The 14,593-nt window shown below is 44.9% G+C and overlaps 1 protein-coding gene across 1 annotated transcript in view; it reads left to right on the top strand.

Moving 5' to 3' along the window:
* Positions 1 to 14,593, top strand: part of EPRS1 (glutamyl-prolyl-tRNA synthetase 1) — a 128,039-nt gene that overhangs the window by 96,666 nt on the left and 16,780 nt on the right. The window contains 4 exon segments of the mRNA XM_077485785.1: positions 1,649 to 1,728; positions 1,854 to 1,955; positions 6,365 to 6,520; positions 11,523 to 11,720. Coding sequence (XP_077341911.1) covers positions 1,649 to 1,728; positions 1,854 to 1,955; positions 6,365 to 6,520; positions 11,523 to 11,720 — 536 coding nt within the window.

Raw genomic sequence — 14,593 nt, 5'->3', positions numbered from 1 at the left:
TTTGAATTGTATTTTTTGGGGCGGAAGGCGGACTGGCTCCCACGATTGCTCGGCTAGCCTAGCAGATGTTCTCTTCCACTCTCCCCCTCATCTCCCTGCCCGTCGCCTTCTAGGACACATCACAAGTCCCAGAAGGCTGCGGGACCATTTACAAAGCTCAGTGCGGCACAGCTGGTTTCCCACCATTGACATGCCGGTGCTGGGTCCCAAAGTCCAATGAAGAAAACGGCTCGGGCGAGGACAGCACTGGATCGTGGGACAGGTGAGTGTCTGTTTATTAAAAGTCAGCAGCTACAGTTTTTGTAGCTGTTGACTTTTCATTTTCACACACCTGACTTTCCTACTTTAATATTTGCAGCAAGTATTGTGTATAAAGTTTTCCAGAGGGCTGAATTTTGTAACATCAGGCATCGAGATCGAATGCATCTGAGCTTCTCCTCAATGCTGGACTGAGTGTCATTATTTTGCTCCACTCATGCTCCTGTCTTATGCTCCAACGAAAAACTAGGAGATTAGACCCCATTATAGTATCTGATGTCACGGGGGGTGAGAAGTGGGAATAAAGAGGGCCTAGAGACCCTTCCCCTGACCTAACCCAACTTTCCCCTCTATAGGTGCATACTTACCTTGTTCGGACAGCTGTGATTCAGTTGTTTGTGTACATCCAGCACCACATGTCACCACTGTCCTGGTTGTATCTGTATATGATATCCCCATAGACTGCTATGGGGCTGTCTGCGATCTTCTCCAGCTTTGGGACACAACCCTATAGAAGCCAGTGGGACACTAATGCACAGGTATTGTAAAGACTTAAGCTGATGAATATAAAACTGTGAAACCAGAGCCCTCAGATCAAGGCAAGTATGCATCTGTAAAGAAGGAAGGTGGGTCTGATTAGGTCAGGGAAAGGGGGCAAACATGATAATTGCACTTTGTTTTAAAGCAACAATAGTACAATGAGGCTTCATTCACACTTGGACATCAAAGTCGCAGCCTATTCCTTTTAATGGCACTTGGTGCAACTTAGTTGCAGCAACTTTGAAAGGGGCCTGCACTACTTTGATGTTATTTTTGATGCAACTTTGATCCAGAGAGTGTAAAGTCGGAAGAAAGTTGCATCAAAGTCACACTGGAAATCGTGCAACTGTGGATTCACACTAGTGTGAACGGAGCCTGAAAGTGCAACAATGGGTACGAGAAAAAATTAACCCTGCAGCAGGGCCTCCCCACACGACAAGGGCAAAATGCTCTACTGTCTAGGGATAAAGGAATAAGATGCAATGATTACCTTACTCCTCACTCTGACATGCTGTGCAGCTGGTTCTCCAAAGCCTCTTCTTTAAGGTGCTTTGGCCGGCGGTTGCAAGCTGATGTCCTCGTGTACAATGCAGAACCAATAGTCTTGCGTTTTTCATGAAGAAGGTTGAGTTCCTGTCCACAACCTGGAGCGTCGGAGAAAAGAGAAAATGCCCTAGCGGCTGGGGAGTGATGAGTAAAGTGAGTATTACAACCTTTTCCCATTCTCATTGGGACCCCCTCACTGTAAGTGTATTTTTTGGATTAATTTAATCCTGGAACTCGGCTTTAACACAACACATTCCATAAACAACTGTGCATGACTTATACACACTTTTGTGTTCTTTTACAGTTATGTATCCCTCCTATGCAAAATGGGTTCAGTCTCACCGAGACCTCCCCATCAAACTTAACCAGTGGTGCAATGTTGTGGTAAGTGCAGATCAAAGCATCTTCAGTTTAAATGTGATAATTTTTATCAGATTATTCATACTTCATTTGGGTAGTTCTGTAAGATGTCAGTCATAGACTAACCAAAACGGTTTTGTCTTGTACAGAGATGGGAGTTTAAGCACCCCCAGCCGTTCCTGCGCACCCGCGAGTTCCTATGGCAAGAGGGACACACTGCCTTTGCTACATATGAGGAAGCTGCAGAGGAGGTACGTAACAGTCTGCAGAGTTTGAGTTGTTAACCTGGAAGTCTCCATTCACAGCAAGGACCGGAGATCCACGGGGGGGACTCCAGAGGGAGTCTTTTATCTATTTGAAGACTAAGGCTAGCCACACACTGTTTGAATTTTACACAAGCCAAATCCTTTTTCTCAGCAGAGGATCTGTGCACTAATCACCTACTGAGCTGAGCGGGCAGATGACAGGCTCTCGTCTGCTTATGCAGAGCAGACACGGCCCACACTGCTTTATGCACAGACTGATGTAAATGGACCAGCTGTCAGTTTACACGGGACTGCCCTCCAATTTGGTCCAGCCAGACGGGCAGGAACAGACCCTCTTCCATTTGTTTATACTGGCTCAGATTGGAGGTAAGCAGGTGTAAAAGTTAATTCACATCCTTCTCTCTGTAGAGGAGAATTGAGGGTCCACCTGAAAAATTGACAGGTTGATTAGATCGGACCACTCATGCGAAAGGGGCTTTATTTTAGAATCGCTTTAAGCAAGTTGATTTTGTAATAATTTTGCTTTCTAGAGAACTACGGGCAAAGAGCTGCAGGAAGAGTTTGCAGGAGGCTAATATTGCACCCATGATCCACTGATTGTGGGTGCAATGCTCAGTGTCCCGTGAAAAAAAAAATAAATGCACATTTTTTTTCCTTGCAAAAATATGTGTGTATATTATTTTTTTTTCATAAAGGTGAACTCATCCTTTAAAGCAGTGGTCATCAACCCTGTCCTCAGGGCCCACTAACAGGCCAGGTTTTATGTATTACCTTGGGGAGATGCTGACTAGAATACTGCAATCACTGAGTAGCAAATGATATCACCTGTAATGTATTTCAATTATGTTGCAAACCTGGCCTGTTAGTGGGCCCTGAGGACAGGGTTGATGGTCATTGCTTTAAAGCTGCAAAGAACTTTAAAAAAATGTAGTTGCGTTCCTCTAGCTAGCCACTAGATGGCACCATCAGCACACTGCACCAACCCTTACCTGTCCTTCGTTTTATTTCCAGCTGTCTTGTGTCCTCATTTCACCCCAGAACTCATTCCCGTAGGGTCATATAAGCAGAGATTTGCTTGAACTCTAGTAGACAAGGAGTTTTTTTTTCTTCTCCCCCTAAACTTTTCTTGATTTTATAATTTTTTTTTCTTCCACGTAAGTTTGGATATAAATATCCCTGGCTCCTTTTGCGCTGGAAGTTTACAGAAAATGTTGCTACATGAGTGACTTTGTTTTACTAATAAACCTTCTGATGGCTTATTTCTTTGCTTGCTTGTAACCGAAGACTGTAATAAAACAAGCCAAGCTGACATCCTGTACTGCTCCGATTTGTTGAAAACTCCATTAATAAATCCACTTAGTAATTTATAACCTCACTGTTTGTTGTGCTAAGGGAGCAAGCTCGCTCTTTTGGCATCTTTTGCTGCTTTAATAAATGCTTGCGCTAGGATAGAGCTAGAAGCAGGTTATTTCAGTCACTGAGCCAGACTTCTCTTTGGTTGCATTGTTAGAAGTATTAAGAAGTTAATGGCCGCTATTTTGTTAGGTGTGCCATGAACATCGCTTTTAGCCCTGATTTAAGGGGGCCCGTCAGAACCATGGAGGCATGTTGGCTCGCCCTTTCAACATTTTATGATGAATTCTTGTCATACTGTCTCAACGTTTTGTCTGATGCTTCCGATTTTACTGTATCTCATGGATTTCCACCAATGTGCCCTCAAGAGACTTCTTCATGACTGCGAGCTGCCAGCCAGGGCCGTCAATGCAGTTTGTATCCTGGCCGTAAGATTGATCATGATTCAGATTTATTATACCTAGTCAGCTGAAGGCATTTTTACTGACAGTCTGCAGCGAGCTGGGTATTTAAGGGTTAGGTGGGACAAGTTTGGTAAATCAGGCCAGGGTTTTAACCACTTGTCAACCTCAATACGTATATATACATTTTGGCTTGCAAGTGGTTTACTGAGCTTATTGCTAAAGCTATCAGCCATAACCCTGGTATTTAAAACATTTTTTTGCAGTTGGCGATTCCCTTTCTCATGCAAGTGATCTGAGCGGCTAATTAGCCCCTGGATTGCTTTCAGAAACAGCGGGGGGCGCTTGCCAGTATTTCCCAGGCTTACCGTCTTTACCGGCAACGACCTAAAACCATCTGATGGTTTCAGCAGCTGGCCATAGAGGTGAACAGAGACCAGACGGTCTCTGATCACCTTTATGATCTAGGACACTGATGGTGAACCTTTGGCACGCAGAGCCCTCTCTGTGGGCATGCCAGGAAGAAGAGCGCACCCTGACCCCGCACACTGACTGGCCATCCATACGAGCTGTATCTAGTCCACACCACACCCCCATCAAACTACATCTCCCACTAGACTCTTTCTGGGGTCAGAGGTGATGTGTCCAGGGTGGGCGTGGACAAAAGGGTAGCATCTCCCACACTCCTCTTGGGCCAGTGGTGACGAGTCTGGGGTGGGTGGGAATGAGCTGCCAGGTTGAAAGTCACACAGACACTGCACAACGGAGCTAGAGCCAGGTGAGATTTTTAATGTGGACACATTATACTGCTGCTACCAATATGCACATACCATCATCTCCACCTTTTAACCCCTCCCCATGGCTGCTAGTGCTAACATACTGTATGCAGAGAGCAGCAACACGTGGCTGCCACAAGATCATTAAATGTGTTTGACATGCATGCTGTGACCTAAAGTGGTTGTCTGATTATTACATAACACTAATAAAAAAGTCAGGTCTTGCATTTGGATACAAACAAACAAATCGATTGAGTTGGAAAAATACATCAGCAACATTGGAATCCTAACATCTCAGACCTATAAAAACTAGAGTGGGTTGTCTAGAGACCCAACAATCTCATATCTTGTCAAGTATCTTTGGTCTTTAGAGTGAAGGAAAAGCTTAAAGTAGTTGTAAACCTGAAATATGAACCAAGCATATCCCTTTTATATTATGTACTTGTCTCAATTAGGAGCGCTAAGTGTCACTTTTGTCTGCTTCCTTGTTCCTCTTCTATCAGCATAAATCACTTCTGACAAGTTTTCCTGACACCAAGAGAAAAATGGTGACAGGGGAGGAATCTTCAGCAGAGTGACAGCCTCAGCTCTGTCCCTGTGTGAAGGGGGTGTGTCTTCTCTCCAATCAGCTCTCAGACCTCTCCTCGCTCAGCTCTGCAGAGTTTAACTTCAGCTCTCCACCCCCTTTTTTTTTCTGAACTCTCAGCCAAACTATAATTCAGCACATTGAACGGATGTAGAGGACAGATGGCTCCAGACAGACCAGAACAACTTATGTATGGAGATTGTTTCGTCTCTGTGCATCACATGAGGCTATTCACTTCAGTGGGTATATGTGAAGGTTTACATTCACTTTAAAGCAGAGTTCCACTCATTTAAGTTTATTAAAAGTCAGCAGCTACAAAAAGTGTAGCTGCTAACTCTTAATAAACAGACACTTGCCTGTCCCACGGTCCAGCGATGCGGCTGCCTGAGGGCCTTGCTCCCCTCCTTGGCATCGGCATTGCAAGTGTGAGCACCCGGCTATGACAGCTTGTGGCTTTACAGCCGGGTGCACACTGTGCATGCGCTCACTTGGTGGCCAGCCAATCTTTTTGGACCCGTGTCCCAGGAGATTGCATTGCAGAGTGGGAGGAGGAGAGGAGTTGTCGCCTAGGCGAGGCGATGAGAGCAGGACGTGGGGGCTACATTCCTGTCAAAAGTAGGTACCCCCCCCCCCAAAAAAAATGACATGACAAATGTGGCACATAAGGGGGCGAAGAGTGCTTAAAGCGGAAGTTCCACTTTTGGGTGGAGCTCTGCATTAAGGGTAAAATTGGCCATACACTGTTTGAAATTTGTCTGGTTCCACAGGGACTGGACATATTTTGCCAGGTGCCGCCATCAGAATACAAGGTCCAGGGGGGTCCTTCATACACCTTGTTTTTGGAGATGGGGATAAATCTTTTTATTTTTTTTATTTTTAGCTAGCAGGATAAATAAAAGAAAAACTGGTAGTGCATGGCCAGTTTTAATTTATACCTGCTGCCCCTTTAAAAAGTGATGTGCAGTGAATTGCTTTTCAGAGTCGTTTGACAGGTGGTCTAGAGATGATATCTGATTTAACATGTCAAATGCTGCACCACTGCACTGCTATTCAGAATAGGGTACGTGGTTGCAGGGGAGTTGCAGCATGTCCCCATTCCACTGCCTTTGCATGTTGAGTGGGAGGGCTGTAAAAATGCTGCTCAGGGAAGTCATAATTAAGTACTTTACATTTACATTAGTTGACTTGTTACTGAATACATAACTGCATTAATCTGCGTCTTTTATATCTGCCTAGAGTTCAGCTCTAACATTTTATTTCTTTTGGTTTCGATCGTAGGTCTTGCAGATCCTGGATCTCTACGCCCGTGTCTATGAGGACCTCTTGGCTATTCCTGTAGTGAAAGGAAGAAAGACAGAGAAGGAAAAGTTTGCAGGAGGAGATTATACAACCACGGTTGAGGCATTTATATCAGCCAGCGGCAGAGCCATACAGGTGAGTACAAATAGGCGATTGGTCCAAGGATGTACATAAAAAGGAGGTTTGTGATGACCACCCCAGTAGGACGAATGTGAAATTAGGAACTACGGGCCTTGTATAGGTTCGGACCTATTCATTAAAGAATTTGTATCACCAAAACGTACAGATTCTTGATGACTCTTCCAGGGGACCAAGTGCATGTATTACACCTGTGGGAAATAAGCATCAGCACAGTAGAGCATAATATAATTATAAGGGGGTTAGAACTAAGCAAGGCAGGGTTGCAGGGAAGCAATTAGGGGGATACCGGTTGCAGGCTGGATGCTGGACCAGAGGGAGATGCTGGACCAGAGGAAGCTTTGTTGAGCTTTAGCAGTTGGTGCCGCCTCCACTACACAAGCTTTTCTGCTCCTTAGTTAAGCTTAGAAAGGGGCAGAGCAGGCAGGTGGGATCCTAGGGGTCTGTGCCAGGCACAAAGGTGAAGTGCCCTGGTGACTGGAAGTCTCATAGACTGCAATGTGTAATCAGGCTGCCTTCACAAGAGTATACACAATGGCTATAGAAAGAGCCAGAGCAGGCAGGCTGGATCCTGAGGGGTCTGGACCTGGCAGAAAGATGAAGCGCCTTGGCGACTGCAAGTCTCTATAGGCTTTCTTCACATGGACACAAAGCATACACAGGGCCCAATATGTAACAAGTCTATAAGCATAATATTAAATGCAGTGTTGCGAGAGAGATCTTCACAACAACCTGTAGTGAACGTGATTTACAATGCTCGCAGCTGCAAAGTCAAAATGGATATTTCTCTCGATTAACCCCCACCTAAAAATTTGAGTAAGAGTGACTCTAGACAGCCCACTGTTCTAGCATAGGCTGATCTTTGCCAGTGATGCTTTGTTGTTTAACCACTTGCTTACTGGGCACTTAAACCCCCCTCAGTCCCAGACCAATTTTCAGCTTTCAGCGCTGATGCACTTTGAATGACAATTGCGCGGTCATACAACACTGTACCCAAATGAAATTTTTATCATTTTTTTCCCACAAATAGAGCTTTCTTTTGGTGGTATTTAATTACAGCTCTGAGTTTTATTTTTTGCTAAACAAACAAAAAAAGATGCAAAAAAAATAAAAATAAAAAAATCATGTTTAATAGTTTGTTATAAAATTTTGCAAACAGGTCATTTTTCTCCTTCATTGAAGTGCGCTGATGAGGCGGCACTGATAGGCTGCACTGATGGGCACTGGTAGGCTGCACTGATGGGCACTGGTAGGCTGCACTGATGGGCACTGGTAGGCTGCACTGATGGGCACTGGTAGGCTGCACTGATGGGCACTGGTAGGCTGCATTGGTGGGCAGTGATAGGCTGCACTGGCGGGCACTGATGGGCATAGTTAAGGCGGCACTAATAGGCACAGATAAGGTGGCACCGATAGGCACAGATAAGGCAGTACTGATGGGCACAGATAAGGTGGCACTGATGGGCACGGATGGGTAGCACGGATGGGTAGCACGGATGGGTAGCACGGATGGGTAGCACGGATGGGTAGCACGGATGGGTACCACTGATAGGTACCACTGATAGGTGGCACTGATAGGTGGCACTGATAGGTGGCACTGATGGGCGGCACTGCTGGGCACTGGTAGATAACACTGATGGGCACGGATATGTGGCACTGGGGTGCAGCACCATTGTTGAGGCAGATTGTGGGCACTGTGGGTGGCACTGCTGGGTGGCACTGCTGGGTGGCACTGCTGGGTGGCATTGACGGGGGGCACTTATATTTTATTAAGGTGGCACTGGCAGGTGGGCACTGGCAGGGCTGGCCGTGATCGGGACTGATGTCCCGATCATGGCCGCCGGTGATCGGCTCTTTTTTTTTCTCCTCGCGCTGTCAGTTCGAGGAGGAATAATAGCCGATTACCGGCTCCATTGCATCACATGATCAGCTGTCATTGGCTGACAGCTGATCACGTGATAAGGGGTCGGGATCGACCCCTTCCTCGGATCCGTGATCAGGCGAGTCTCATAGACTCGCCGATCACAGAGCGCGCCGCGCGCGCCCCTCAGGGGGCGCGCAGGCCGCTCGTGCACGGGACGACGTCAATAGACGTAGTCCCGGCAAAGGAGGTCCGCGCTGTAGCCGTCATTCGGCTATAGCGCGGATCTCAAGTGGTTAAAACTTAGTGTTTGATGGGAGAAATATTTCTACGACATATATATCCATTATATTTTTCAAAGTAAGAATCCAAGAAAGTGGGTGGGTAGCTACTGTGCTGTAGTTCCCCCATAGGAACCTCTATAAATCGGGCTTTTAGTCTTGGGTGGAGCTGACCGTCAACACAAACAGACATGTGCTTTTTTTTTTTTTTTTTTTTCCCCAACACTGCCATGAATCGGAATATGACCAAGTGTTGGTACTACTTGTGGTGTAACTACTTTTTTTAATGTCTAGCTCCCATAGTAGACCCTCTTATACACTATATTGACAAACTTTTTGGTACATCTGCCTTTACACACACATGAACTTTAATGGCATTCTTAGTCCGTAGGGTTCAGTATTGAGTTGGCCCACCCTTTTTTTTTAGCTTTAATAGCTTCAACTCTTCTGGGAAGGCTGTCTACAAGGTTTAGGAGTGTGTTTATGGGAGTGTTTGACCATTCTTCCAGAAGCGCATTTTTGAGGTCAGGAGGTGATGTTGGAAAAGAAGGCCTGGCTCATAGTCTCTGCACTAATTCATCCCAAAGGTGTTCTATTGGGCCAAGGTCAGGATTTTGTGCAGGCCAGACAAGTTCCTCCAACCTAAACCTGCTCATCCATGTCTTTATGGACCTTGCTTTAGGTTCTGGGGTGCAGTCATGTTGGAACAGGGAAGGGGCCATCCCCAAACTGTTCCCACAAAGTTGGGAGCATGAAATTGTCCAAGATGCCTTGGGTCCCTTCACTTGAACTAAGGGGCCAAAACAACCCCACACCATAATCTCCCCTCCACCAAATGTTTGGGACCAGTGCACAAAGCGAGTTCCATAAAGACATGAATGAGTGATTTTGGGGTGGAGGAACTTGACTGGCCTGCACAGAGTCCTGACCTCAACCAGATAGAACACCTTTGGGATGGAATAAAAATGTTATATACTGCAGCTTACCAATCCTTCGATGTGGTGGCTACATTCATTTGCTTTTTTAAGGACGTTTTTTTAACTTGTTGATCCTGCCAGTGAGTCTGTAATTTTCAACCTCCTGTCCAGCAAAAGTGGCAGTTAAGGGATTGATGCAAATCATTTAACACTAACAGATGTGTTTACAATGGTCAGCTTTTATTTGTTTAGTGAAAATCTTTAAACAAAAGAAAAAAACAGTTTCTGCAATTTGTCACTTTAGTAGTCCATCTATATCCATTAGTCTGTGTAACACTTCCATCTTTACATGTTGACAATAGTTTTGTCCAAAGGTCGCTATGTTGCACCTCTACAGATACAGTGAAGGCATGAGCATAGCCAACCTAAAGACAGGAAGTGGGGAAAAGACAAAAAATAATGAATGCAGGTACCACATCTAAGCAACTCTGTGAGCTTAAAGGGTTAGTTCATCTTTAAGCTCCATTCACACTTGTGCGACTTTTCATGCAACTTAGGACATCAAAGTCGCATGACAAGTCGTTCCCCATGTTTTCCAATGGTTACTATTCATATACGTGCAACTTAAATTTGCAGCAACTTCAAAGTAGTTTGTACACTATTTTGGTCCGCCTTTCATGCAACTTGAAGGCCATTGACCTCAACAAGTTGCATGAAAGTTTTACTTGAATGTTATACAATGCAACAGTTGTCCATTATCGCTGGTGAAAGCCAAAGTCGTATCCAAGTTGCACCCATTTAAACTTGCACTCCAAAGTTGGCACCCACAAGTGTGAATGGAGCCTTACAGAAAAAAAAGTAAAAGTGCACGAACACCATCCATACCCCCTCGGTCACCGCTGTACTTACCTTGGGGTTGCTGAGCTGTCATCACCTTAGCTGCTGATCCAGTGGTTGTGGGATTTAAAATTCCCGGTATTCTCCCTCTTTTCCATCAGCGCTTTCGGCACAGACCAGATTGATTCTGGTTGGTCAGCATTGTCAATGTCACTGTGCTGACCAATCAGAATTGATCTGGTCTTTGCTGGAAGCGCTGATGGAGAAGAGTGGGAAGAGGGAGGATTCCAAATCCTAAGACCACTGGAGCAGCTGTGAGGGTATTAAAAGCTGGCAAACTCTGGAGATAAGTACAGTGTGACTGGGGGGAGTGGGTAGTGTGTCTGGTGTTTGGTAAACCTGTACATTTGTTCTGTAAAGGTGAACTGACACGTTAAAAAGGAAAAAATAAGCTTATCTTTCATGTTTAAATTACTAGTCATAACTTTCTTGTGTGAAGCTATAATGTAGCCTGGGTGGCTTCAGTGGTCCCTTCCATAGATGCAGTGCAGGGGGTGAATGTAGCCACCCAGGGACAGGAAGTGTGGCGTTTGCAGGTTTACCAGTTGAAAGTGAACAACGCTAAATATTACATTTATGTTTTTGGATTTAAAGTGGGTTTAGAAATTCTTGGTGTGTTTTTCTGCCTCCTGATGTCCTTTGTGAGTGCCGAAAACGCCTCTTTTCCTCCAATTTCATTTGCTTGGAATGAATGAGCACTGCACATTAGTTGCAGTTGTGCACTGCTGTATGAGCACTACAACTCCCATAGTGCCTAGTCTATGTTGGGAGACCACAGAAAAGGGCGGCCATGTTCCTACATGCAGTTGGCCACCTTCTAACAGAAAGTTGGATCACAAAAAACAAAAGAAATTGGAGGAGACTGAGGGCAATAGAATTTTATTTTTTGAGTTAGGAATACATACTTGAATATATCTCTTTTTATGTTTAAACCAGAGATTAGTATCACTTTAACTTTACCTAAAGGCAGTTTAAAACCACATGTCCCCATGTCCAATGGCTGTATGAATAAAATTTTACATAGTGTTGACTCCTCATTTCAGGGAGCTACATCACATCACCTTGGACAGAATTTCTCCAAAATGTTTGAGATTGTTTTCGAAGATCCAAAAACTCCTGGTGAAAAGCAGTATGCCTTCCAGAACTCATGGGGTCTTACCACCCGAACGATAGGAGTCATGACCATGGTCCATGGAGACAATATGGGTCTTGTGCTGCCACCACGGGTAGCCTGTGTGCAGGTAAGTGACTGGTTAGAAAAGCCTGTGCCTCCTCAATTTCTGGTGCTTTTCAAGACCAAGTTCCTTGACTGGTTGTTTCTATATGTCCTGTGCTTTTAAAAGTTAAGTAAAGGCAGGGCTTTCACAAATTTTGATGTGTCTAATATGTATGTTAAAAGTAGAGAGATTGGGTATGCCATCAGCAGTGCATAATGGAAGTCCCCTCCTGGCACTGAAAAGGGCTAGAGCTGAACTCTAAGCAAATGGGTAAATACTCATATATAATATAAACATAAAGAAGGACTTTATCTGTCCATCCTATCTTGAAATTTACACAACTCCACACAACACAACCCAATCTAGTGGAGCAGAAGACATGACTTCTCTACTGCAGTCAAGAAACTTGGATCTCTTCCACAGCCTGTAACTGGACAGTGAAAGGAGAAGCAGACTTATGTGTTCACCCCTCTGCCACTCAGCTTTTTCCCTCCTGTCAAAATGTTTTCTTTTTTTTTTTTTCCTCCAGATTTTGTTTTTGAGAGAAACATTTTTTTTCTTGCATAACAAACTAAAAATAATTTACCATTTCATATTATAACAGCATCAATACATTGAATGTGGCAAGTTATCCCAGGCCATTCACAAATACTTAAAAATTGATTTTATGAAACATTTAAAAGCCTTCAGAAGTACTCAAAAGAGCTTAGAAATACTAAGAATTAAGTCAAATTTTACTTGTTCACACATGAACACAGTAGTATATCTAATTGGCTGCTTCTCCCTCTCCCACGCTGAGCTTTGCTTTGCAGTTGATTAAAAGAGGCTAATACAAGGTTGCATTCAGGTACTTACCCTGCTTGCTTTTAAAAACTTTATTAATAGATCTGTTAATCAATACAAAGCTGCATTGATTATTTCTTTTTATATCTGCCTGCAGTTCAGATTTAAGGGAAAACATTTCATCATTTAGTAATCAAGGATGAACTCCAACATGTTCAAATATGTTCCTTGTATAGATGTGGCTGTGGGTTGGGGAATGCCTCCGCTGCTTATGATTGGATGTCCACAGTGACCGCTTCCTGGCAGGATAGCTCAGGCATGCTCAGATTCGTGTCCAAACGCAACTGAGCTTATCCCTATTGGTAACCATGTCCAGCTGATACAGGAAAAGCCTTTCTTTATCAAACATCTCAGAGCACAGGCTATGGTCATATCCATTATGATAGGGTTATGCTGCCACCTTCAGGACAACCCCTCACAGGCATAACCCCTCCCAGCCATTCATAACTTGTTTTTTTGCTAATGTCTTAAGCTGATGGTCATGTCTGTGTTATCTATGCAAAAATAAATGGTGTTTAGATAATTTTTCTCAAGAGTACGTCAGAGATTAGGAGACTGACTTATGTGGATCAGTTGCCTATATCGGCTAAGAGGAACAGTACCCAGGCCGGATACGCAGAGATTGCCTGTAATGTTGCCATTTGGCACTGGATTCGGAGTAATGGGACTCTGTGCAATGATATATTACCTGGTGGACTGGCAGGGTGCTCTACAGGTTCAGGGTGATGTTCCCCAGCTAAGTAGTTGTGTCCCTGAAGGCTCTTGCCTGCAATGATGGGTGAAGTTTGTCCCTGGTGATGGGAGGAAAAGGGGTTAGGTCTCCACGTACCTGGCTCCCTGGTATATTTTTTTTCTCCCTTTGTGAATACAGTGTGGCTACATTGTGTGTTTTGCTTTGCACTTCTTTTCCTCCCAGCCGCCCCAAGCACCATATAGGGGTGATGGAGCTTCAGGACAGTTCTGGAGGCTCTTGGTGCCAAATGCGGGGGGCTGTCTGATATCTCATCTGCTTCTAGGACTAGGACTGCGATTTAACTTTATTCCTCCCCTATCGTCGGCAGGCCATGGCTCAGCGATGAGGGGAGATCGATCGGGGGGGAGGCTTCCCAAACTCTTTATTGGGTAGAGAGGAACCTAGTAGGGCGGCAGAAAAAGTCCTGCCAGCAGCTTCTTTGGAGCGGTGAGCTCGTTTTGCGGGCGGGTTTAACCCCTTTTCGGCCAATAGCAGGGTGGTTTTAATGACGTTAAAGCGGCACTAGAAATATCACCACTTTACCACTGACCCCCTAGGCGGCACAGTGTGAAAGGGCTCTAAGCGCCATAAAATTGGCTCAACAACACTTGACCCCCTGCTTCCAGGTCACTCAGTCAGGATAATGCCAAATCAGTACCCTACGTAAAATATTAGGTGGACAGCAGACGTTAAGCTACCTTAAGGCTCGGTTCACACAGGGGCGGCACGACTTGCAGCGCCGCGACCTGTACACGATCAGCGGCGACTTGCAAAACGACTTCTGTATAGAAGTCAATGCAAGTCGCCTGAAGTAGTACAGGAACCTTTTTTCTAAGTCGGAGCGACTTGAGTCGCTCCTATTAGAACGGTTCCATTGTACAGAACGGAGCGTGACTTGTCAGGCGGCTAAGTCGCCTGGACAAGTCGCCCCTGTGTGAACCGAGCCTAAGGCAAACAAGTCTGATGCTCTCCTGGGCAGACTCTCTCATTCCAGCTGTATAGCCCATTCACATTTCTGGAGTACACAAATGGCAAGTGAACTTCTAAGTCTGTAAGGAATAAACACCTCAATCTATTAGTGCTCCTTAAACCCTACTTGAATTTATCAGACTTTCTTCCATATATTTCTTCCAAATTCCCTTCCTTGTTTAAAGAAGTAAAGCCAAAGCTCGTTTGGCTGTACTTCTCCTATGGATCACAGGAGTGCAGTTAGTTTTGTACTCCTGTGACCTGTTTTTAGCTGACTGCGGCCTGAAGTGCGCTCTCTGCTGACGTTACAGAGACAGTCCAGGCTTGGACATCATCACGACCATAGAGTCGG

The sequence above is a fragment of the Lithobates pipiens genome, unplaced genomic scaffold (genome assembly GCF_037356315.1).
Source record: "Lithobates pipiens isolate NorthernLeopardFrog02 unplaced genomic scaffold, aLitPip1_a1.2 Scaffold_18, whole genome shotgun sequence".
NCBI classification, from domain to species: Eukaryota; Metazoa; Chordata; class Amphibia; order Anura; family Ranidae; genus Lithobates; species Lithobates pipiens.
The sequence above is the reverse complement of the archived record's forward strand: the minus strand, read 5'-3'. Positions and strand labels throughout refer to the sequence as shown.